This window comes from Numenius arquata, chromosome 6, assembly GCF_964106895.1.
Source record: "Numenius arquata chromosome 6, bNumArq3.hap1.1, whole genome shotgun sequence".
Lineage (NCBI taxonomy): Eukaryota > Metazoa > Chordata > Aves > Charadriiformes > Scolopacidae > Numenius > Numenius arquata.
Window position 1 is genome coordinate 18,435,581 of NC_133581.1, and position 26,278 is coordinate 18,461,858.

Sequence of the window (26,278 nt, forward strand, 5' to 3'; positions counted from 1 at the left end):
AATATGTTGCTATGGGAGATGTCTTCTGCCAGGATACTCCAGTTCTCCGGTTTTACTCCTTGTTTTCCATGTAATCTCAAAGGTGTTTCATTTCTCTAATCCTTTCTCCAAAGAAACAGCTTTCTGGAGCAGCATCAAGCACACATCGCCAATTCAAAGTACCACAGAACTTACTTTCTGTCGCTTCCTCCTTTCCACAGCCAATTCTGCTGTGTTTTGATTTTATCAGTGGAAAGTGGCTAAGAGAAATGAACATTACATTGCAAAGGAGAAGATTTGACTTCTACAGTTAAGTACATAATAAGCCAGAGGCAAGCTTCTGAGCAAGGTTCTTTAGTTTACCTTTTCTGCCTGTGAAATGGCTATAATGATCCTGATTCCTTTTGCACGCTGCTTTGAATTGTATCATTAAAAAAGCTGAATTTATTATCTTAATAATGACTCCCAAAGTACAAGAGGGCTCCAGGAGCACTGGTATCTTCAACTTACAATAACTCTTATATTAGGCAAATCTTGTCTCTGTGAACACTAGAGATACACATATATGCAGAATACTTACGACAGTAATCAGAGCTCCTCCATTCTATACAAATATTAAATTTGTTGCACATTGCCACATAGGCAGCTAGCGAAATGCATGGATTTCGGATGTACTCAGTATCTTGAACCCATATGTCACAGAATAGCTCAGGTGGAACCTAACAAAGAAAAAATAAAAAACATTGCACCTTCATAGAGACCCTGCTAGGTAGTAAAAAGATTGACCGTTTTAAATATCAGCTACACACAAAGCCAAAAGTCCTTGGTTCACAGTAAGCAAGAGGCCACTAGCCTTTATCAGTGTACAAAGAAACTCTACTAGTATTTAAAAGTAAGGCTTCCTGAATGTTGAAAAAATATAAGACATCCTTCATCTCTTATAAGTGCCAAGGCAAGAGCTAATTCAGTTTTTCCAATAAAAGGCATAATTACTCATTGTTCCTTGTTCTTCCTTACCTCTATATTTTTGTCTATTTTTGGCCTCCTCTTCATCAAACTCAAAAATATACAAAAGGTGAAATGGTGAATGTACTCATATGAGCACAAATAAATACTTTATTTGCATACTATGAGTTTGTTATTGCTTTAAATGGTCTGTTCTACACTCTCATCTCTCTAAGCTGGAACTCCTTGTCTCTAGAGCCTTTGAGAATGCAGGTTCTTGGATTACCTATTGCGATTTGGAACTTGTTAAATTACTGAATGCTTATGGAATAATTAAATCCTAAACCTTTATTTTACTTTGCTCTACATCATATTAATACAATTGAATTAGTTTGGATTGATTTATAAATTAGATGGCATTGTCAAAACCAACAGAGATATATTATGAATTCTGAAAGTGTTAATTACTTATTGCAACTCTCCTATTAAGCTGCCACAGTCTTCAATTATTTTTACCTTACAACTGTAGATACAAAAAAGAATATATCTCATTCCACAGATGTGGTTACATGTAGTTTCACATTAATGAAATTATCAGGTATACAAAATGGTATCAGAACCCATCTCTCAAAACGTAAGCTTCCGAAATAGTTAACATACATAGGGATGACAGCTGCTGAAGGTCTGGTTCAACACCATTCTTAAGCACTCTGAGCAGTCCATGACTGAGCAATTAGTTTCCTGATGCCTGTCTTCTCCAACATACTTTAACGTATCTGGCACTTGCCAGCTGTCTATAAAAGTTGATAGAGCATTGCTTTTGCTTAAAACTGTCCTGTTGGGTAGCATCAGGTCATTTTCCAAGCTTCTATCACAAAAACCTGTGTAGTACCAGAAGAAAAAAAGCAGATTAACACCACATGGTTTGTTCTGAAGCATCTTTGAAGTGGCATATTCAAACAAGTAAATAGCTTCTACAAAACTTGTATAACATGACAGCATCACAACCCACAACAGATGTGGAAAGTCCTTGATAGGATCAAAAACCACAAAATTCAGACAAATTAAGCAAAGCAAAAGTAAAGATGCATCTAGGAATAGAAATCTATTGCATATCGAGAGCTGTTTAGCGAGCCCAGCTACAGCACACAAACTTCACTCCTCAGTTGCACAAGCAGCAAACAAAAACGTATTTTCAAAAAGGTTACAAAACACCTCCATGTATGGCAACAAATGAAAACTGTTATCAGAAAAGGGAACTCCCATAAAATGCCAAAATACAGTATCTCATACTGTACTTTAGAAATACTGTACTATTCTACTTATGCTCCTGAGCAGTCTTAAGCATCTATTGGCTTAAGAGCTACCATAAAAGTGCAGCTTTTGGCACTTCCAGGTATACTTATATTACCTCTCAGCGGGGAGGGGGGGAAATCAAACTTTATGTATTCGCTTCTGAGAATATAGCATGGCATTTTGTTTCTGTTTAAACCGAGGTAGGCAATTTTGAAACACTTTGGAGCAAAGGAAGCAATGTAACATATGGAGAGTGACTTTGGTCAACACAGAATATCCAAGTACTGAAGTAGTATCCTCCGGAAGGTCCTTTAGAGCCAGCAGGTACAAAAAAGCAGAATAATGGATCAGACCCCCATCCCTTCTTCTCAATCACAATCTGAGACTTTTGTAACAGACTTCCAGAACATTTTCTTATGACATCTCCACAAACTTGCATATCTATTCTAAATTTTTATCTGTTCAAAAAATATTTGGGGATTTAACCCTTTTTGAGAGAACTGTCTGTTTTACCATTTTTCACAATTCTTGACAAAAAAAGCAAGCCATTGACCATCAGTGATACAGCAATAGGTATTCCAAAGGTAAAACAGCTTTTGAAACGGTAACGATTATTTGACTGAAAATGTTTCTGGTTGAACTTTTTGGGGTTGTGAGGATATGCAACATAAATAGGAAGTACTTGATGGTTCTGAGAGACTTCAAAGGATTGCTGTCATGTCTGGGATACCTTTTCCACTTCTTCTCTTACACATTGACAAGGAAATTTAACACAGCAAAACTAAGGCTTCAGAGGATCTGGTTGCAGCTAAAACTGACATGCTTGCCCTCTCTTTCACCAGTTTTGCTGTAGAGATGTCCATGTTCCCTTCCTACGTCCCTCATCTCCCACACTAGCTCTTCACCAGTTACCACATTTGCCTGATTCTTCCATTGTGAAAAACACTGTTGTCTCTGACAGATCATTCCAAGAGATTCTTGCTGCTACAAACCTGTAATTGTGTCTCCAGTTTTTATCATTTCCACGAACCTGAGAAACCAGGATCTGCCAATACTGCAGTTCAGCTAAAAGACATCTGAGAAAGCTCAAATACAAGAAGCAGACTAACGTAGAAAGCCCAGGAGATCAGGGTAGATTAATTTACCCTGAAAAGATATGGTACAACTAGCTCATTTAGAGCAGGCTCCAGTAAGTTGCACAGACAGCGCTGTGCAGGCAGACTTAGGCAAACAGTCCCAATCAGAGACAAATACCAGAAAAATACAGCACATTCTCTGAAAAAAAATTGTAATTGGAACACCATCCACAGAAATGTGTTGTCATCTAGTTAAAGCGCCTAGTAAACCAGGAACATACTGTTCCCAAAGCTCCCTATCACAGTAATCAAACAGGTAAAGGCAAAAAGAGACTTTCAGGGTAACTTGAATTAGGCTCAATAAAAAACACAGTCTTTACTTTCTTGTTTCTGTTTGATCTAATTACAATAACAATTAGCCAAATAGAGCAAGAACGATGTTGAAAACAAAAGTTAGGTCAAATTACAGACAATAATCCAATTTCAAAATGGTAGTAAATTCAAAATCTCTTCCCTTGCAAGCAGCACATTACTGTCTGCAGGACTTGGAACTGGATTGAGCTATCGCTGGTATTTGATACTGAGCTACAGGCATTTGCCCTTTCTGAAACTGGAAAGATATCCACTGTAATTATATGAACTCTGTAGCCCTGGTTTCCAGCTCCAATTCACAGCAGATAAATTTACAGATTCAGGTGTCACAGTAAGGATTTACATCAACAAATACGTGCTTGCAAAAGTTACAGCACCAACAGTTTACTCAAGGCTATGTTTTTAGAAAGAAAGAAACTACATGAAACTATTGAGCAGACCTAACAGAGTGCAACATTATAGTTATTTAACCCATTACTATCAAGAGATTGCCTCTGAATTATTTCCTCCAACAGATAAATTAAGATTAGTTCTCTCAAGTTAACATTTCCTGTGAATTCTGACCTTTAGAAACTGAAAATAGCACATAACGCTATCAGATGGATATCAAACACTAAATCTGTAAATGACCTTATTTGACATTATGGATTTATGCCTGACTTATTTGGGTTTGGTCAAAGCAATCACACCTGTGATTCAAACAAATTAACAGTCTGAAGCAACACTATCGGTAGAAAGTGATTACGTGAATAGGTATCAAACATCATTTCCACAACTAACAAAAGTAATAATTATTTATTTTTAATAGTATCTTAAACTTTGCAAAGATCTGCAGTAACTCAGGCTAGATTCTGCAAAATCTAATCTATATAGCTAGGAAAATGTGCCTCCCTAGCAAAGTATCTGAATGCTATTTTTTCTTGCACTATACTTACCACATAGTCCCAAAGCTCTTGGTTCTCTGGTGCTATTAAACTCAATAATCATCACACCTGTGTTGTGAAACCACTGAATTCTGATTTTTGTTGGGGTCTCAACTGCATACTTGAAGCCCGAATCCTGGACTTTGTATCCATATTTTCTAACAGTAGGCCAAGCAAATCTTGAATTTACTGTTACCTAAAATACACACAGAAAAGTTAAGTGTCACATACCAAATGCTGTAGGTAGGAGAACTAAGGCCAGATTTTCAAGAGCTTAGGAATCTAACTCATAATTAATTTCAAAAGAAGTCATGTTCACCTCCACAAAGATAATATAGGTACTAAAGAGACTAACAGTTTGTGTCTTGCTCTGCAACTTACCTTGTTAACTGTCCTTGTATCACAGTTTGATTCTTTGAATTTACAAGTAGTTTCCTAAATTACAAAGTTGAAGCAATGAATTATATTATCTATTGTGTCCTACTCTAATCTTCAGTATACATAGGAGGAGGCAGCTGATTACAGAAGTAAGATTCTATCTAAAAGGCAAAGAAAAAATAGCCTCAAAATACTTACTTTTCTACTTAAACGATTGATAATAATTTGGTTTGATACATAGGTTAAATTCAACATTGCCAGGCACAAAGAAGTTGAATTTGAATTACTCTGTGGAGAAAGCAAAAATACATCAACTATAGTCACGATGTGCAAAATCTTTGTATGTTAGCTGCTTATTATTTTTAGGTACTGGGACATTAAGAATTTTAGGGGGTCTATTTTTAAGAGAGTGAAACTGCTGCTGATTATAGTCGTAAGTCTGGACTACAAAGTTCATCTGGACAGCTTTCTTGCAAAATAAACAATATATGATCTCGTGTTCAGCAACTGTGTTGTATCACTCAATCTTGAAATTAAAACAGAAAAAGGTTTTCAGGAGAAAATACACAGCAGACTACCTGTTTGGAAAATACAAACTATTTATCTGAAGGTGAGCAAGAAGGAGACTGGGAATGATGAATCTGTATGATATACGAAAAGTACAGAAGTAAGAGATCGGAAATACATCCATACTTCCCAAGCTACAAGGTATTGAACAAAACAAAGCACTGAATACAACAGAAAACCAAATCTGAAAGTCATAAACAGATCTGTTTTTTTCATATCAATCATATTGAGCTTCTGGAATTAGCTTCTATAAGGTACTACTTCGGACCAAGTTTTGCAATGGACATTTATGTAGACATCACAATTACCTAGCTTTCATAGAAGAGACTGGAGTTTAAAGAGTTTTGTAAAGGCTCATAAGAAATTAACTCTTCATGACATAAAGCCCAATCTACACAACCCATTAGGGTTTCTCTCTTCTCTCTCTGAAAAAACAAGTATTTCCTCCTGTCCGAGACTTGGAATGCAGAGGGTGGTCTAATGCAGTCTGACAATCCTACAGCTTTTATGGCTCCGAAGATTGGTGCTTCCAGTGCAAATTTCTCAGAATGAACTATGCATGTACAGCCAGGTGATAAAGTGCTATACAATTCATAAGTTTTGTAAAGTGGAAGCATAGTTCGTAGATATTGCACAGAAGTGAATAATTAACCACAACTATGTAGTATTAGTATGCCCTTCCTTTTAAGATACATCTTGTTAGCAGTACTGAAAACCACTTGTTAGCCAATTAATATTAGTTACCATTCCACAGTCAAGGACATGTATAGTTATAGTTTCATCTTGAGTTTGACTAACAACGTAGGATGCTTCTTTGAATAAAGCCAAATGATTTCCATCATAGGTTACAATGCTCAGATCAGAGAAAATGGTGCAACGACCTAAGAGAAATACAGACAAATTAAATGTTTTTTTCTTATTTTAGAATTTCTGTAAATATTACAAAATATGAAGATAAAACAATAAATTTTACAAGATTAACTAGCTTACAAGAGTTTCATATATGTGCACATATTTTCAGCTATATTTGATACTGTTGCATCTCTGTAAAATAGTCGAATCCTGCATATTTCAGTGGGACAATCTACAGACCTCTGCAATCAGTTATTTTCTTACAGTTCTTGCCAAAGGTTTGTAATTTTCACAACCCCCAAACTAGCAAAAAACATGAATGGCAGTGGATCATGCTAGATCCCTTAGTTCCCTTCTAGTCCTCTTCCTAATGTGGAAGCTCATGTGGAAAGTTTCCTTCTTCCCAGTCTTATTGCTAAACCTTTTGTGTTTCTAAGGGCTTGGAGTTCTACTCCTAGTTAATTTCAAACTCTAGAGCATAAGCAGAAATTTGCATTGCTTATTTCTGCACTCTGCATCCTTTCTTTGCTATTATATATTGAATTATTTTTTCTAAGGTTTGGATCCTTCCTGCCCAATTCTAGGTAACTGATGGGAGTACAGTACAGTTATGCTTCCAGAGTCCCCAAACTATTAACAGAGCTAGTTAACAGAGTCTAGGGAATCTTCTCATCCTGAAGTAGATATAGGATGAATCAAAAACTTCACTAACTATATTGACTAGTAGACCTCCGATTAGACAGAAGACAGAATGGGTCTAAGTCAGACCTAGACATTTCCACTGCAAATACCTATAGCTGGGTAAGAGGAATATTCTGTGTTAAAGGAGCATTTTGATTTCATTTCCCTGGATGTAGAACTAGAGTTATAAATTGCATTATACAATGAGTAACCTGTACAATATGCATCTTCTATTTCTATGCCATGGCATAGAAAGAAGTGTCAGTTCTTAGCATTCTTACACATGCATTAAATTGTTACCTAAATTCACTACAAAAGTACTGCTTAATTAAAACTTACATGCACATTCCCACTTTGGGCAGCATTTATCACCATTCATTTGGGTAGCAAACCCTAAAACTCCACAGCTGGGTTGAGTTGCATTGTACGGGCAGTTCTGCGACTTATTAACTTGTATCAGTTGTCCATCCAAGCAAATGTGTTTTATGCATTCATTCTCTGTAATTGGCTAAGACATATTTAATCAGAGACACAGGTTACCATTCTTACCAAGGTAGTATCACATTATTGCATAGTATTTGTTAAAAAAAGGGGCTCACATTCTTCAAGTATGGAATGTTTATGAATCCCCATGACAAATGGAAGCTACAAGTGAAGAGCACCTTTGTAAACCCGACCATTCTGAGGGCAGTTTGAAACTGCTGTCCTGTTGTAAAGTGGAGAACAGCATTATTAAATTTTTAACTTTACATTGAAAGAAGTTGAGAAGGAAAAGCATGGAAGGGCACAAGTAGAATAATAACAAGGATCTCTGGAAAAAGGTACTTTAAGGAGGGCAGCATGACAAAAACTGCCATTGAACAACACAAAGCACCATTTTTTGCCAAAAAATATTCTTGTAACAGTCGCACTTAGAAAATTGAGGCCCAAAACGCAGTGCATTACAGTACTTATGAAAACCATTACACACAATGAAATCACCCAAAGTTACAGATATAACTGAGAAAATAATTGGGCTCCCTGTTTGATACAGATATTTTAAATCCTAGAGAGAAAAGTATGGCTCACAATTTTTTTGATCAGTGTGTGAAGGTGACTAAGATATACTCAAACCCAAACAGATTAGTATTTATAGTTACTCACTGTACAAGTTTGAAGAGTTGCTGTTTCTCTAGGCAGCATAAAAGATGATGCTGTGACTCCTGACATAGCTTCAGCTGTTGCCAGTCCATCAGAAAATGTTGTAGTCAAGCCATGAAGTGGTTTGGTAGATAAATAGGTAAATGAGGAAACTGATGGAGCTGTTGTATCATTTGGATGGTCAGGTATTGTTAGTAGTGAACTCACAAAAGGCGTTTGCACCTCAGATGATATTTCAAGTTTTGAAGTTTGAGTAGTACTGACCGATGACGCAGCTACAGAAGAAAAAGGTTTTGGTTCAGAGGATGAACTTATAGTGGAAAGTACTGGTATGCTTACACTAGAAGGAAAAGTAGTTGACTTTGTGAAATGCGGAGAGTAAAATGTCTGAGGTGTTTCCGGGGTAATGGTAGCACCTTGAGTATGGACAGCTTGGACTTCTGTTGTTAATTCTGGCTCTTCAGCTTTTACTGTATCAAGGGGCATGGCTCCTTTTGCTTCTGAAGTGACAGAAAAATATGTAGGCTTCACAGAGCTTGTGATGGATTCTGCTACCGCTTCTTCTTTGCCTGAAGTTGCTGATACAATACTAATGCTTTGCCCAGTACTGCTCACCATTGAAGAGACTGAAGCTGCAGCTGATGAACGGGCCATAGGCGATGTTGTACTTACTGGAAACATGGAACTGTAGGCAGTGGCTGAAAGTGTGACTTGCTCAGGCAACACTGCAGTTTTCTCTGTACCACTTTCGCCTGTTGCTGTGGATGGCCCACTCCCCACCACAATGGGAATTTCTGTTGTTTCTGGTAGCAAAACTGATGAAGACGATGTAGATTCTGGTGAAGCTGTAGTTGTTTCAAGTGTTTGACTTGAATCAAGGGATTCAGTAAATGAGGCCTGCCATGTGAATTTTAGATCAGTACCTGCCTTTTGTGTGGAAAATGAGGGAAATGCTTCTTTTTCAATTGTTGCTGAAGAGGAAGTTGCAAGCACTTCTGGTGAGAAAGGGAAAATTCTGGTGCCAAAAGTCAAGTCAGCTGTTGTGCTAGTAGGGACTGTAGACTGCAAAACAGAAGTTCTTGATACATATGGCTGAGTGACTGAATCAGTTAAATGCAACTCTCTTTCAGTTGGTAAAATAACTTGTGTAAGACCTACTGAGGTAGGTAATATACTTGAATGAATGCCTTCATGTAGTGGGGTGATTAAGGGGTATAAGGACGTAGCTTCAGTTGTGCTAAAGGCAAGTTGTGGCTGACCAGTGAACGTTGTTAGAGTTTCTGCAGCATACTGGTAAATTGGGGTACTGTTTTGGCTTGTCAATGAAGGCTCAGAAGTCCGATGACCAAGTTCTATAGCCTTCTGAGTAGAAAAACGTGGTATAGGCATGGACTTTGTGGTCTGTACTGAAAGCTTATCTGCTGAAGATGTCTGCCAAGAGAAGGGACCTACTGAAGATGGAGGAAAGGTTGGTTGTGCTGTAGCTGCTGTAAGTTTTACTGTATCTGTTATACTTTGGACTGTGGATTTCAATGCTATAGAAAGTATTTTAGTTTGTGCTGGATATTTTATTGTGGTTGTTCCTTCTGGTATCATTTGTGTCAAAGAAGGTGAAGAAACCAATTTATCTGCTAGATACTGAGCGGTGGAGAAAGCATAAGACTTCGTTACTGGAAGTACAACAGAGGGGGACAGAGTTGATCTTTCTTCGGCTGTCATTGCTTTTTTCGTTGTTATGAGTTGACTGCTGAATTCAGAGGATGGGAAGAATGTGGCATAAGTGACATTTAAAATGGCTTTGCCTGGTGATTTGTCATGTGATACCATCGTTATTGGACTTGATTGCTCTGTTACAGTGGACAAAGTAGACAAAGTCAGGACTGGAGAGGTCTTTTCTGTTGGTAATGTAGATTTTGCTGTAGTTGTCCTTGGATATGAAGAGGTCCTTTCATGGGTTGTAGGCACAGGGCTGAGAGCTGTCAGTGATGCTTCTTTTCCATATGAGGGCAGTGATGGAATAGAAATGTTTGGAGAAATTAGATAACTTGATGGTGAAGAAGAGAAAGCAGATGGCTTTCTAGTAGAGATGCTAGTAATTCTTTCCACTTGTGATTTATCCGGCTGTGTTGTCAACAATGTGGTTTCAGTTGCACTAAGGAAACTAAGTAGAGATCCAGTGACGGATGTTCTTTGAGCTGACTCTCTTTCTGTAGCTACTAAAGGAACTGTGATGGTTTCTTTTGATAAGACAGAGGTCTTCATTGCTGATGTGGTAACACTACCTGAATATGCTGAAGTGCTTGTCTTCACTGTACTTGAAACCAGAGTTGACTTGTATTCAGTAGATGTTTTTCTAGAAAACAAAGTTGTCTTGGCTGCTAATTCGAAAGGGGATGTTATTTTGGATGTTACCTCAACAGACAAAGGTGTGACTCCAATAGTCTCAGCCACAATGGGATATTTAGTGTACAATGTAGTCAGGAACTCTGTTCTGTTTAGAACCATGTATGAGGGATGTCCTGTAGTTGAAACAGTTTTAAATGTTTTTTTTAATTCATCTGACATTGGAGAAGCAAGAGTAGGAACAGACACTGGAGGTCTTTTTGTAGAAAGTGTGATGGATTTTTCAGTTGTAGAACTAGGATGTAGCGAATATGGAGGGAAATAGGAACTTGATATATGCTCCACATGAGATGTTGTTTTGGGAGTTTCCTTTTTATGAGCTGTAAATGATAAAGTTGTGTCTAACAAACTCTCTTGAGTTTGCAGAGTTGTTGTCTTTGGACCTAGAGTTGTAGTGAAAGGTACCTCTGCAGTAGCAGTCAGATGTTGAACCATTTCAATAGGAGGTTCTGTAATTGCCTTTCCTAATGAAATAGCTGTTGTGGGTGTTGGTGAAAATATAGTCTTCACACTTTCTTCAGTTAAAACAATTGCTGCTTTTGTTGTTGCTGAAGACACTGGTTTTAACAAAGACAAAGTAGCGACCACAGGAGAAAATGATGTTACTGTAACATTAGCCGCTGTGGTAGAAAACTGTCCTACGCTTATTTTTGTACCTTCCGAAGTTCCTGTTAGGTTTACTGGTGGTGTATATGAAGGCATGCCCAGAGGAGGTGACGTGGAAAACTGCGGCAGATATGCAGTAGTTTTTTCTGTTATTGATTCAAATGAACTGGGTGTAAATGTTGTATGTCCTTCTGGTTTTACTTGTGCTTCTTTTGTGGGAAGTATTCTTGTGGCTATTTCCGATATTTCCATTATTTTAGTTTTGACTGGCATTTCTGTTGTTCTAAGTATAAGTGGTATCCCAGTAAAAATTAAAGTAGAAATTGTTTTGCTTTCTGATTCTGTACTTGTAGTCACTGCATGTGTAGTGCTTACTGTCTGAGGTTTTGTAGCCCTCAATATTTTAGTGGAACCACTACTGATCGGTTGTGTCTTTGTGGAAGTTTCTGAACTGACAGTAGATGGAAACAGTGGAGAAACGTCAACAGGAGAAGACAAGCTTACGTTAGATTGTGTTGTCCCAGACATGACTGTAGTTCTTCTACCAGATGTCATTTCTGTTGGCTGTGAAGAAATATTTGATGATAAAATTACGGTTGCAAGTGTTGCATTAGATGTAACAGCTGAAAATTCAGGTTTCCCTGTAGTTACAGAGAGCTGCAATTTTGAAACAAGTGTTGTTTCCACATCCTTTGCTTCAGGTACAGGAAATGAAGTTACTGCTTCACTGATCACTGCCAAACTTGTACTTGATGTTATGTGTGAAACTTCTGGTGTTTGAATGCTGGATGGCAAAGGTGAACTGTCATCTGCAGGTTCAATGCCTGAAATCAGATACAAGCAGTAGTCTGAAATTTATGAGTAACTACAGTCATGAAGCTAGCAGAGCTAGAAGGAATTTACATTAACTCATAACTCTGATGTCTTCAATTACTTTTAAACTTCTAAAATTCATAGACAAACTAAAAAATAAATTCAATAAATAATTTGCTCAACACCTAATGTTACTGAAATGTTTTATGAAGAAAAAAATATTTCTTAGTTTAAAATTTGTCTCAGATTTGAGGAGTGAAATTATTTTAACTGAAAAAGTATGCTTAGTGAGCTCAAGACTCATATAACTAAGGTCATAGCCACACAAATTTAAGCACCAATATTTGAAAATTTGGCTAAAGACCTAAGAAATTAATAAACTAAATATCATAAATAACATATAGAATTTTCCAAACATACAGTCTTCAAAATACACGCATCTTTGAGTGATTTCATCCAGCAACATATTGAGAGGACAGGCAGGGATGCATCCTTCCACTCTGAAAGAAAAACAATTAGTATTAACTAGTGGAACAGTATCTTCTGGATTGAGCATTTAATTTCAGGAAAAGAAAATTAACTTAAAGTACTTTTAAGTAGAGAGTTTTATTCTATCTAAGTCTCATCACCTCAGTGTACACCTTCAAAATGTCATTGCCATGTCTTCCATTCTCACTCAGCTCTCTATGCCAAAGCATGAACTGTGATAGTCAGCCTTTGAAATACACAGTCACAGGTTCAATACTGAATGCTATTGCTCAAGAAATGCTCAACACTTACATAGCAAAATCCAAATGCCAGTTTTACCAGACTGAGCCCAAATTCCAATTGGGAGGAAAAGGCAATAACAGATATTGATATTGCAATGCCATAATGAAAAACTAGGGACAAAACTACATGAAACAAACATCTAATCATCTCTCTTTATTAATACTCTGCAATACCCCCCAGCTTGTAAATTACAAATATACTAGTCATTCCAGAATCTGACAATACTTACCTAACAATTGAAATGTCACTGTCATGTAGCTGCCACAGCAGGTTTTATTCCCTCTCTTTTCTCCTTCACTGTTCTCCTTATACAAGAACACAGTCCTGCTATACTGAGCCTATATCTAATCCCTCATATTATTATTATGCTACATAAGGATATTACCCAAATTATGTATGTTTCCATAAAAATGCAGATACTTACTTTGGTACAGCCTGGCAGTTTTTTCCCAAAGGATCCCTGCATGTCTTGAAACAGGGGCTTGTACAGGGATCATAGTGCCATTCACATGTAGATCGGGATAGAAATTTAAATTTGACATCTGAAAAAACAAAGATGATCTGTCATTCTCATATATTTCTGGAAACACACGCAGATACATATCACTAAGAGATATACTTTAAGTTCACTGCAGCTCTAGATCTCTTACTCTTTCTACCTGTATTCTCTACAGATAAAATTTTAACTGCTAAGGTCTTTAAAACATAGAAAAACAGGTTACGTTTATGCAAAGCACATTAAAGAGTGCTGGCTCTGCAGCCTGTTTTACTCTTTATGGTATAAAATATGACATTGAATTATCCACATTTACTGCATATTACAATCACTTGAAAATAAAGCCAAGCAAGCTAGAGTTGTTTTGAAGTTTTAAGAACAATATCAACAATGAAACTATATATTTGGTTATTCAAAAAAAATGCAAAATTAAGATTATGTTGATTCAGTACAATTATTGCTATTATAATCAAAATAAAAAGCACCAGTTTGATACACTGATACTCTTTATCACAACAGTTGCTCACTTTAAAGTGTTTAAAATGTGTTAAAAATGAACTGTAAAATAGCACAAAGGTGTACATAACTTGTATAATACAATTATATTTTAAAAGCCAAAACACCGTTCCAAAGTAACCAGAAATTATGCTAATGTAGGGTCTTTAAAGCAATATATCTTAACAGTTGATCTTCTAAAAAGCAGTACAAGATAGCTACTCCAAGAGAAATTAATTCAAACCTCAAAGCATTTTGAATCTGAAATTCCAACTGTTCCTATAATAAACAAAGCAACTCAGATGAGATGAGACGTATTCTTACAAAATTTTACTCAAAACTTATACTTCACCAGTCAAAATAGTACCAAAAATGAAACACCATGGCAAATAAACAAAACAATAACTGACCCCAAACTGCCCTCAGAGTATCTACACAGATAGTGTTTATTGAAAGACTTCAAATCCACATAATGGAAAACCAAAGTGCAAATTCAGACAGAGGAAGAGTTAAACTTCAGCGTGAGAATAAATAGAAATAAGGATCAGCTACACTTCTAGTACGTATTAAATTTTGCAGGAACTTTACAAAATTAACATACAGAAGAAAAAGACTGAGTGTAAAATCTGAGAGAAATAAATTTGTGGCAATCGTCACGTGGGTGACACACACTAGCATGTTCAAATGCAGAATCATGCTTTCTTTTTCACTACAACCCTGCCTCACCTGTGTGCAGAATGGTTTCCCACACAATGCTAGATTAGTCCAGCGGCTCTGTCAGTGCCTGCATGACTTACACAATATATCTGGATTTTAGTACCTCAACTAACACAGCCCAATCCCAGCTCAGTCTCCTGTAGCAGTCAGGGCAGGGTAGTGACAATTCCCTTACATTTATGACATGGGTCTCCTCTAGATTGATAAACCTTGTTTTAGAGCTATGCTGTTCAGAGCCTACAAAGAGTAGCTGCTCTTAAACAACATTTACTCTAATGACCAAAAAGAAAATCCTTACTACTTAGAAAGTTGCCATTTTTGGTCTTTTTGATTTGGATTTTTGAAGTCTTTTTACTTTTAAGTTTTGCTGTCTTTGCTTGACTGAAATACAAAGAGAGTAGCCCTTTTACAACTTCTTAGAAACAGTCATTTTTTCCACAAAGATCTTAAGAAATTGTTCTTCCTGCAATTTAGAGACATCTGCACTTGCAGGTAATTATCTTTCTGCCATTGTTAACCATTAATGTCATCTTTTTAACTACAAATAATTCTCTTAAATCAAAAGTATAAATCAAACTCAGACCAAAGAGTGTGTACGTTGCCATCTAGTGCTATCCTTTTCACACGGCACTCTACCCAAAGACTTGACTGCTTTTGCAAATATGACTTTTACAACAGTAAAAAATGCATTTATAAAGTTACATTCCCATGAAAAGCTAAGTACACATCACTGAGTTCTTCTATGACCCCTTCTAGTGAAACCAACTTATGTTTCTTAAGTCTAATGGAGGAAGGGAATTAATTCCATACATTTTGCTGACTGATGTATGGGATTTTGTATAGGTCAGAGTGATGAGGCTTAAGGACAAAAGAAGATGTATGACAAAAAGACAGAACATATCAGAGACCTGTTGGCACAGACAATCACCAGCAGTAGTAATAACCAGCAATAACAGTATATCCAAGTGAAATCTAGGAAGTCTCATACATCAGACTACCCTAGATGAAGTACAGAGACAGATGCATAACTTTTAGCTCTTTCCACAAACCTCACCGTTAATCACAGAAGAGGTTTCAAACACAATAAAGGTGCAAGTGTTGCAGAAGACCTACTGTAACCAGAGGAAAAACATTGGCTTCTCAATTTAGCAGAACACATTGTGAATTAACACTTCCAAGCTCTAGGATTAACATCTCCCATTCTCCAAATAAACTAGACTTTTATGAACCAATCGCCACATTTCCTTCAAGCTCTCCTACAGATTAAGTTCACAGAGTTTGCTGGTGTTGCATGCCTCAGTAGAAAATAGGGTGAATTTCTACATAAAGAGATAGTATTTGTTGAGTAGTTCATAAACACCACTTTCAGTCAAGAACAAAGTCATGTTTGTCTGCAAATTTTGTCTCTACTGCAGAAAAGTATGGACAACAGATGAATTAATGAACCCAGTCATTCAAAGAAGAGCTGTAGAACCAATGGACATTTAATTTTCCAGTCAAGGGGTTTTAGAGAATTGAGTATCCCAGGCTAAGCTGAACTAGGTTTTTTTTAGCGTGTAAATTACATAAAAGAACAGACCAAATCACCACAGCAAGAATTTAACATATTGCATGAACTGGTTTCCAGTATCTCAAAAGTTTTCAGTATGTCTCAGTAAACCCACCAGATATAGTGGAATCTGTGCTTTATTATGAATTATGGAAAATGCCTTTCCAGCATTAGGAGAACCCCAGTTCAGTCATTCATCATATTTAAAGTTTTCACTATCGGCAGCATCCCTTCTGGAATGCTTAAACAGCCCAAGGACCTAGCTGATTGACTGTGCAAGCCACTGTAAAAAAAAGCCAAACCAAACTAAAACAAAACAAAACCAAAAAACCACCAAGCCCCAAAACCACAACAAGATGCAGTTCCTGCTTTAAAAGTTTAGACTAAATAGAAATTAGACAGAAAGTGAATGGGAGAATAAACAGGCACAGAAATGTGTTCCGAAAGAACAAGAATTCAAGACTAAGCCAAGAAAACAATAAAGTATCTCTATAACTAGCTAAAATAATAGATTATTGTGCTTCTTTTTAGTACATCTATATATTAACTATGATCCCAATATCCACAACCATTACAGTATAAGAAAAAGCAGTAACAAAGTGCTTTAAAGCCATTCAAGCATCTGTTTCCCTAAACTTGAGGGAAATACTCCTTTCGCTCTCTGTATTGATTTTAGACATTAACTTTCATCCCAGACCAACCTCAGCTTTATTGTTACTACAATGCTGCTATTTCGTGACAGAAACTACCACAGCTCAGAAACCCTGGATTTCACCAGTGTCATGGCATGAATGCTTTATGCTATAGCCAGGATGCTAATCAGCCACCTCTGCCACATGCTTCCCATTTTTTTAATACTTAAATTCCCCCTCCTGCAACTAGTAATACGAGCTTACTGTACTTTGTGCAACAGTAGAGTTCACTCACAACAAAAGAATGATACACGATTTACAGACAATGATTCAAGCTTCTTATATCAGGCATGTGTTCCTCAAAAGGATTTGTCATGGCATTTGAAAATAACCGTGTGTCTCCTGGTGAAGTCTACCAGCATTTGTCTTCTGTTCGGTGACACAGCAAATCCTTCACAAAATGGTAAATTATGCTCTGGATGACAGTTGCTCCAGTTGACGTGCCAACTGAGCCCACAGTTCTTTCACCTAACAAGAGCTGAGCATATCAACATGTCACAGTACTGCAGAAAGCTTTTGTATGAATGCAGGTATATGAGTTCACAAAGACAATATATTAAAAGATATTTCCTAACCCCATTGTTTTCTCACTTGCTTGGACATCAGAGAAGTGTTTCGTTTCCTGTAACATATGACTTTTATTCTTGTGGCTTTGAAAAATAATTCTGTGGTAGTAAGAACAGTCGCTACCATTTAATGAAGGATTTTAATTTTTTATCACTGACAGACTGTAATGTTCTGTTGAGTCACAGACACCTTTCTTAGTAACTTGGCCCCTTTTTTCAGTGTTGACAATTCCTACTGTTCACAAGTCCATCCTACTTTTTTCATTTCTATGCTGACTTTTACCTTATAGGGACAAAGTTTGCCATGCTCAGAATATGCATATTATGAATTTCATGCTATACTCATAAAATGGCTATTTACTTAAAAAAAAAAAAAAACCTAAAATTTGAGATGTTCTGTCATGGTTTCGGCCAAAAATTGTTTCGGTTTTACTTCAAACCAGGACATGTTCTAATGTTAATAGAAGGTTGTATTTAAAATAACGGTTTTTAAAATAATAAAAAAAAAGTATTTGGATTTTGATTCTCACCTGACACTGACTTCTGTTTTGCTACTTTTCCCAAAGATTTCAAAAAATCTAGTAGGGTCAAAATTTGCTTTAGAATTAATTCTATTTATAACAGCAGCAAAACTCTCCTCAGTAACATAGATCGACTATCTCCTCAGTTACAAGTTTAGAAACATGAAATCCTATCTACCCACTTAACACACACAAACTACTAACAAACTCTGTCCATGACTTCTAAGTTTCTGCAATGAGAAATAGAAGCAAATAACACTGGGGGGAAAAGAAAAAAAAATGAACTTTGTGCTCAACCAAAACATCACTGAAAGCACAGTGTAATTATCTACCTCTCAAATACTTTTTAGTTTACTATTACAATGTTAGATGAATATAATCTTGTTAACTATTTAATCTCCTCCTATTTATTCAGTCAACAAGCGGAAGGTCAAATGTTTGTGTTATAAATCGGGAAGACCTTATAATTCTACAGTAAACTCAGTCTGATTCCAAGAGCTACTGAGCAGATGTGTTCAGTGACATATCCAGGATTTGCAGGTACAACAGCAGTTGCTCAACATTATCCAGTCCCAGGCCCCATGGCATGATCTTTTGGATGGAACAAAGCATACAAGCTCAAATTAAACTTAAGAGCAACTCATAAGTAAAACAGGACATTCTGGAAAATTAATTCTACTGATGGAAATGGGTAAGAGTAATTTGAAGTTAAAATATTTGTCAATGATATTATGTAAGATGCTTTTGTAAAAAATGTTTTTCATTAAAATTAACTTCATTTTCAGTTTTGTACTATATTTCTGAATGTGTTTCAGTTAATTAAGATACAAACATCAAAAGCAACCAAAAATGCCCTGCATCAAACAAACATTGATAAATACCTCCATGCAGTGTGCATATACATACTGCATCTTAAGATTTTACTTTTAGTTGAAAATTCTCTCTGAGACAGGCCTTATATTTACAGCAAGTTAGCCAAAGTGCGTAACTAACATTATTAAGAATTTTCCTGCAGGATTTATATAGGGCATACCACATTTTTATAATATATATAAAATTAACTCACAGTGATCCTAAAAAGCTAAAGCATATTATGCTAATTCTACAAAAGGTAGAAGGTAATTAGCTTGATCATATTATTTTTAAAAATGGAAGAAAACTGTAATTACATCCATAAAAGGATCATCAGTTCCCTAACACCCACTAATTTCCCAACAATTTCAAAAATGAATTTATTGCTTTTACAAGACACCTCTGTGCTTATCGATCTGGTAAGACTAAGTGTATTTTTTCTTTTCACTGAATGCATGCATTGAACATTGCAGGTAAAAATTCCTGCATAGAACAAAAAAAATAAATTTATTTTCTTGTGAGTAAGAATACTCTAGATATTCAAATTCAGTTATCAACTCAAACTCTCAAATGTTTGTGGGAACAGGACAGTAGACAAATTTAAGTATAATGAAAATAGCCCAATTTAAAAGATGAACTGACTTCTTACGGAAAATACTTTGCAGTGTAAGCCCATCATATCTGCGCAATTTATAGTCAAAGTATTTTGATGTGGCAATATTTATTGCTATGAAAGTGGAAAAAGTGACTCGTCAGCTGACTTTAAACAAACGTATCTATTGCTGTGGTGATCAGGTCATTTAAAATTCTTCCTTTTGAATGTGCGTCACAGAGCATGAAGAAGCCTCATGAGGAACTTTCTGGCCAAGGGGATTTACTGGGCCTATTATTCTGCTCCCAATATTTATCCTCTGATTCCGCAGGAATAGCTGTTCCTGGTTCAAGAGTTTCTGATCTAATATGCAAAGCATTTACAATAGTCAGCAAGAAACCCAATATGCTTTTGCCTGTGCACTCTGGAGCTGGTGTAACTTTTCCATTAACTTAAACAAATGCTGCTGTATTTTTAGACCATGTAATTACCCTACATCAGCAGGCTGGCCCTTGTGAAAGTACACTGGAGAAAGATTCGAGCCCTATGTTTCTCTGCTTATAAAACTCTGAAACCCAAGCCCTCGGATGTGGTGATTAATGAAATGCTTCTTGATCATTTGATCTGATCCCACTTGCTGAGGTAAATTGTTTTAGTTTTCCATTGGCATAGATAGGATTTTTTGGTATAATGACTGGAGGGTAAAGACTTCACACTTGAAAAGACATACCACTCTGTGTTAATGGACGACCACTGAGAATTGGAACATGTTTTAACCTTCTTCATTCCTCTCTCAAAGATAAAAGACTACAGAGATATTTTTGTTATGTCCAAAAAAAGTTCCTTGCTTGAAATCCTGTACCAACATCCTGGTAATGGCATTAGCTCTATAACTCTGCTGTTAGAAAACCTCAACAGCTCTGTGATTACAAGCATTTGTCAAGAGGCAACAGGCATTTGGCAATGACAAAATCTGTCATTTTTTCAGAAGTTGGAGTGTGCCAGTCAACAGCTGCATTAGGCTGTCAGCATAATGCACCGCAAAACATCGGCAGATTCACAATGCCACCATTAACACTTTAATTTAATGTTTTGATAACAAGAAGCTCCACGAGGCATACAGTTGGCCTCTTCTGTCATATTAAGTCAGTGCCTACTTCAAATTTGTCTGTACGGAGATTCAACATGGTCACTGTAAAACATGGCCAGGCCATGCTCCATTTGTTATAGTATTTCATTTTCTTTCTTTACTTGTAAAACAAATTGTGGTTTCAGAGATTGAAGAACTGATTTTAAAAAATGGTATTGCCAGGAATACCTATTAAATATACTTCTGCTACCCAAATAAACAAGTCGCTAATGCATTTAAAATTACAGCACAATAAAAAGCTTTAGAACACAAAAATAAACACCTGTAGTGCTTTTGGAATTTTATTGTAGGAGCAACTTCTGCATCCAGCTCCTATGAAGAGTCCTAAGAATATCTCCTACTTTTCTGATCTTATGTCTCAGTGGAATGAGACTACTATTGCAGGAATGAGAATCTCTCAAGTAGGCAGCAACACTCTCACAGCAATCTACTTTGTGTATTCAAGAGCTGTAGCTGTCCAAGAAACATTAGAGAAATGAACATCTAGACCCCTAGGAGGCATACATCTCCACTTAGATGGCACTTGAAACAGCAGGGGATAACATCTCAAAAGGCAGAGCCTCTATGAGTGAGTACATGGATAAAGGTCAGACTGCTTTTAAGGGGAAACATGAGGTTTGAGAGTTGTAATCTACAGTCAGGGTCCTTAGCACTAGGTGGCATAACCTCTGAGGGGGGCCACAAAACTTGCAACGAGAATGCACTGTACAGAAAACTCCCTCTTGGCAGCAAAGGGAAAGGAGGAGAAAACTTTATCCACAGACCTTCACTTTTAGAGATGCATTCATTTCTTTTCTATTCCCTTTGTGAATCTGCTATTCATCAGGATGACTTTTCTACTCCTTCAGAATTTCCTCACCACCTACAAAGCAAGTATTGCCCAGAAACTATACACTAGGCTATGTACATCGAAAACCAGCTGGGAAATATAGCAAGTTGTGTGTTAGGGTATTTAATGGCTTTTGACAAGAAAACACAATCTCATCCTCACTACAAAGCTCAGGGAAGACTTTAAGCCTGCACACCACAGACTGCTTATTTCTCCCCTACATCATTGTGAGCTGTGGGTAATATCAGCACCTCTGAAAATATCAATACCATTTAGCCCATTATTTTTCACAGGGAGCAAACTGTTGTTCATAAAATACAACTTTAGTTACCTACCTACAAGTTTAAAAAGGGTTGACAGTCTGAACTCCTCTGAATGATGGTACTTCACAAGCTCAACTGAAGAGGCTGAAATGTGGATGAAGTATCCTGGTTTTGCAAATGACTCAAAGGAACTGTATCCTGAAAGCCATGTATTCTTGTGAATAATAAATGTAGATCTGTTGTGAAACTCTTCGCTTTTTTTCCATTTAGAAAGAACAAGAGTACTGTTGGAGACCAACTGAAGAAAATAGTTTGGTCTCTCAGCTATTTCAAATGAAATCAAGTTGGAATCTGAAAAAAACACACAGAACTTATTGAGTTGCTGATATATGCATCATAAACTTAACTCATTTTGATATACTGCTACTGATACTAGTAGCATGAGCAACGAAAGCTGACTTTGGCTTTAGCAGTGAAAACAGCCTAGATCTTGTAAGAAAAATATACTATATATGGATTTCAGAGTGCTACATTCTGATGGATGTTTAGTTTACTATATACCCAACAGATTGCAACAAGCAGATTAAGACATTTGCCGACACCAGGATAAAGGAATATAGCCCTGCAGTCACACTAAGCCATTTATTTAATAAAAATAAAAACTTCATCTAACTAGCTTTACAAGTAACATTTGCCATCAGGAATTTATAGCTTAAGAGCTCATCCCTTCATTAAAAATAAATTACAAAAATGTATTTTGCATTCAGCTTTCTATGCAGTCAGATATCTAGCCCTCTCCCTAAGAATGTTAACAGCAAAGTCTGTTTTCTAGCAAATGTACCCACATGATACCTTAACCCTGAAAATAGTACTGCTGATTTCAAGCAAGCCTCCGTACAACCAGTTGCAGAGTGGCAGATCTTGAGCCCGTTACAGGCATCTGTTGCTCACAATATTACTTCATTCTATTTTCCTGTAAACTCTGCTATTCTCTTGAAAACAACCATTAAACTACTGTAAATTCAACTAACCCTCCAGGCCTGGGTAGCACTTCTTGAAAAAAAGAATGCATAGAAAACAAAGGATCTCTACTAAACAAATATACTATCACAATCTGGTATAACACTTCTGGAAGACCAACTTTTTCTGAGCATAAAAGCTTCAGTTAATCTGAAAAACATAGTGGCACTTGTGAATATCTTTTTATTAATTGTTTGTAGCAAGTAGCTACTTGATAAGTAACAATGGACGGTCAGTGTGATTTATAATATCTGCCATATAGCCAATCAGTGCTTTAATGCCCAAAACTTTCCATTGTCTACGATTTGTCTGAAACTGATAAAACACATCAATTTTGCTGAGGGTCCAAAGCACAAAGAAACAATACATCATATAAACGTAGACATGGGTATGAAAAATATTGTACTGATTGTACAAACTGCTCTATGGCCAAATGATGAAATGCCATTCGCTCAAATTGGACTGTAAGGCACAAATTCTGTTTGCCAGGTTAAATTCTGAATGACGGGGTTTGTATATGGGAATAGAACAGTAGGACTGACTTTCCCTTTCCAAACGTAAATTGAACGTAATGTACAACTGTCTAAAAACTATGACTAATAAAAGAAATCTGGCCCCGGATATTCTGTTACATGAGTTCTTGTGTCAGTGCTACAGACAGCAATATTACTAATCAAGTGCTTGTCATTTTTTCAACTGACCCATATCCCTTCTTTAGTTACACAAAGACAGCCACCTTCAGGCTGTCCAACAGGCTGATCAGGGGACCCTGCACAGTAAAACTGTATTGAGACTCATGTTCTGTGGGCTTTAAAGTTGTGTATGCAGACAACTCTAGCATTTAATCCATGTCACAAAGTGCTGAATATATTCTTGTAAGCTTTCGCCACCTGTCTGAAGGTGTGCAAGACTTCCATCTGCTGAATAGGCAACATATTCCTTCAGTGGAAACTTAAGTTGGGACCTTAAGACGACAAATTCACAGTACGCACCCTTACACAGCTCAGGTTAGTGCCAACGGGCATCTCTGTACAAGTGGGCAGACCATGAGTGATGGTGGCAAAGTGAGTGAATTAGGGAGTACTTTTCTTGTATCATTTATCTCCCGTTCTTTCCCATGTCCCAAAACATATATGTTCCCAAACATATATCTGGAGCACTAGGCTACAACAGCAGTTTGGTGCTTCTGAAAGTTGGAGGGGAGAGAAGGGAGGGGGCTGTTGCTTTTCAACTAGAAGTATCTGTTCATAAAGCTACAATCATCTAATTAAACCCAACGAAATGAAAATTTTGCCAGACAACATTAAGGTGTAAAATCAGCTGACACAAAAAGAAGAATCTTGACCCAGGTCTATTCTTAAACATAGGCTCATATTCAAGGGCAGAATTTGCTCTGCCTTATTTAAGCTTCTAGGCTACAGTGACTTTACCATGTGCTTTGGGTTTATAAAGTCCTGAAGTCAGCATAAAGCTCACTGCATGTGTTGGAAGAGTATTTTCTTCTCTCACTGGGAAAACACCACCATCTACCAGTTTCGCTGCCATTACAAACTCTCCATCCAAGTAGCTGACCAGTTTGTATGGGCCCTTTCCCAGAGCTGTTGAGGAAAAAAGAAAAAAAGACCACAATTACTTCTTCATGTCAAGTGTCACAAATGGTTGAGATCTAAATATTACGATACAGAACATGAATAAAAACACATCTCTCCACTCTGAAAATAGCTCTAGGTGCCATGCACTAAACTTTAATGACAATCAAAAAAACAAACTCTTTTAGAAAATACCTACACTGAAAATTGTCCAAAATTCCTAGTTTAAATTTTCAAAATTCATTATTACCTTCTCCTTTCCCTCCCTCTCATCTACTTAAGCTTCATAGTCACCTTATTAAAATTCAGCTGACTCCTCAGTTATTTGAGTTAGAAGTAAACAGTGTTCTACAGACCTCCCTGGAGTCCCTCTAAATTGTTTATTTGTATGGTTGAACTGATTATATTCTTCTTACTATTCTTTAAAAACTATTTTATTAGTGTCCAAAGTGAGGCATTTTACATGGAATAAAAGTTTGTTGTCATCAAATATCGAAAAACTTCTTGAACAGTGGAGATAGAAATGTAACCACTGGGAAGTGAGACAGGAGGAAATCGGCCTTATAAACGAAGGAATGGTCATATTATACCTATAAGTAAAAAAGTCAAAAGCACTCAAAGTTATCATTTCACAAGTCTTACAATGTCACACCTCCTCATTCAGTTCCAATTTCACTGCAGAAAAGTATTTTAGAGTTTATTTTTAAATGTTATTTGACATTTTTTTGTAAATTTATCAGTTAAAGCCAGGCATTTTAGACCAAACCTGAGAAGTTCAACCTCGCTACCACTTTACCCACAAGGCAGGACATGGCAAGCATACACTTAAGGAAGAAGTATTCCAGAACTTCTTGGTTGATAGTTGCAGCTAATACCATAGACCCTTAAAACCTGTTCCAACACGTCAAAAGTTTGGACTGCAATTTGCAGCCTACCCTCATGTTCTGGTTCTCCCTAATCTTAAAATTTCTTAAGAGTTTTGAAATCCTAAAGAAGCTGCACTACAATCAGAGATTTAGATTCTAATGGCATAAATAGGTGGCCAGTTAGGACATAAGCCCATGCTTAGCTAAACATGTACAGCGATGCCTGCTTACCTTCAGTGCAGGGAGTTGAAAAACATTTAAAAAATTACTTAAAACATCTAGTGTTCTGGAAATATTATTAAACATTTAAGTCTCATATCTCAGGCCCATCCAAAACTTGAAAAACCACAGCTACCAGCCGAGAATTTCCCCTTACCAGACAAATGACTTCTGCTCCTGTTTCTCGTAGGACTGGAACTATTTCACTCTGGATGTATGACAAAGTTACATAGAGAAAACCTCTCCCTGGTCTAAGACAGTGTCTTAATCTTCCTGTCTCCACAACTAAGTGGAGAGGTTCTGGGGAATGCTACTATATTTGAGTTAGAGCAGAAAGTCTTCAGCATAGAGATTATTTTTTTTTCCCCATTGGCAGCTCTGAAATATCCTATGTTGAATACTGATGAGCTGGATTAACAAGCAGTAGGAAGATATGAAGTGAGATGTGTACAATAACCATGTTTGTTACAAGCTGGTCACATGCACAACTCTCCACTATTTCAACTAATTTCTGTGAGTTCAGTAACAACTAATTACATACTTCAAAAGTATATGTTATCATCTAACTTCGCTACTACCACAGATGTTAGAGGCACTGCACTTTCCATCTGTTACAACTGCAATAAGATTATCTAGTATCAGACTGTATTTCATTTATAAAATGAAACAAACCATAAAGGAAACATAAAACTGCAACTCACTTCTTATATTTAACTGGCCCTTATTTAAATTAATTTAAAAGCTTAAATAGTGATTTAGATAAAATTCCACTGCATTAGCAATTTGACCCCACTCAAAAATCTTTTCAGCAGCCTGTATATTAGAAAATATAAAAGTTTCTTGGCCATATCGTTTGGGTCTGGCATGTTGCACAAGTCTCTCTAAATTTAAACTCAGTCCCTCTCTGAGATCTTTCTGGGGTGAGCTGCTGCAATATGGACTTTAACAGAAGACTGAAATATCATGAACCATCTGGCTAGACAGGTTTCTACATGAGCTTGATTAAAAGAGATATAGAATAAATAGCAGGAGTCCTGCCCATTCCTCACATCAGGCTGGC

The 26,278-nt window shown here is 36.8% G+C and overlaps 1 protein-coding gene across 1 annotated transcript in view; it reads right to left on the reverse strand.

The window, feature by feature from the left end:
• OTOG (otogelin) overlaps positions 1-26,278 on the reverse strand; it is a 107,378-nt gene that overhangs the window by 17,980 nt on the left and 63,120 nt on the right. Inside the window, exons 32-42 of the mRNA XM_074148509.1 lie at positions 23,975-24,142; positions 21,597-21,875; positions 13,227-13,344; positions 12,452-12,531; positions 8,213-12,042; positions 7,409-7,577; positions 6,281-6,417; positions 5,168-5,257; positions 4,604-4,787; positions 1,585-1,805; positions 560-698 (exon numbers count right to left, since the gene is read on the reverse strand). Of these exons, the coding sequence (XP_074004610.1) occupies positions 560-698; positions 1,585-1,805; positions 4,604-4,787; positions 5,168-5,257; positions 6,281-6,417; positions 7,409-7,577; positions 8,213-12,042; positions 12,452-12,531; positions 13,227-13,344; positions 21,597-21,875; positions 23,975-24,142 (5,415 nt within the window). The remainder of the gene's footprint in view (positions 1-559; positions 699-1,584; positions 1,806-4,603; positions 4,788-5,167; positions 5,258-6,280; positions 6,418-7,408; positions 7,578-8,212; positions 12,043-12,451; positions 12,532-13,226; positions 13,345-21,596; positions 21,876-23,974; positions 24,143-26,278) is intronic.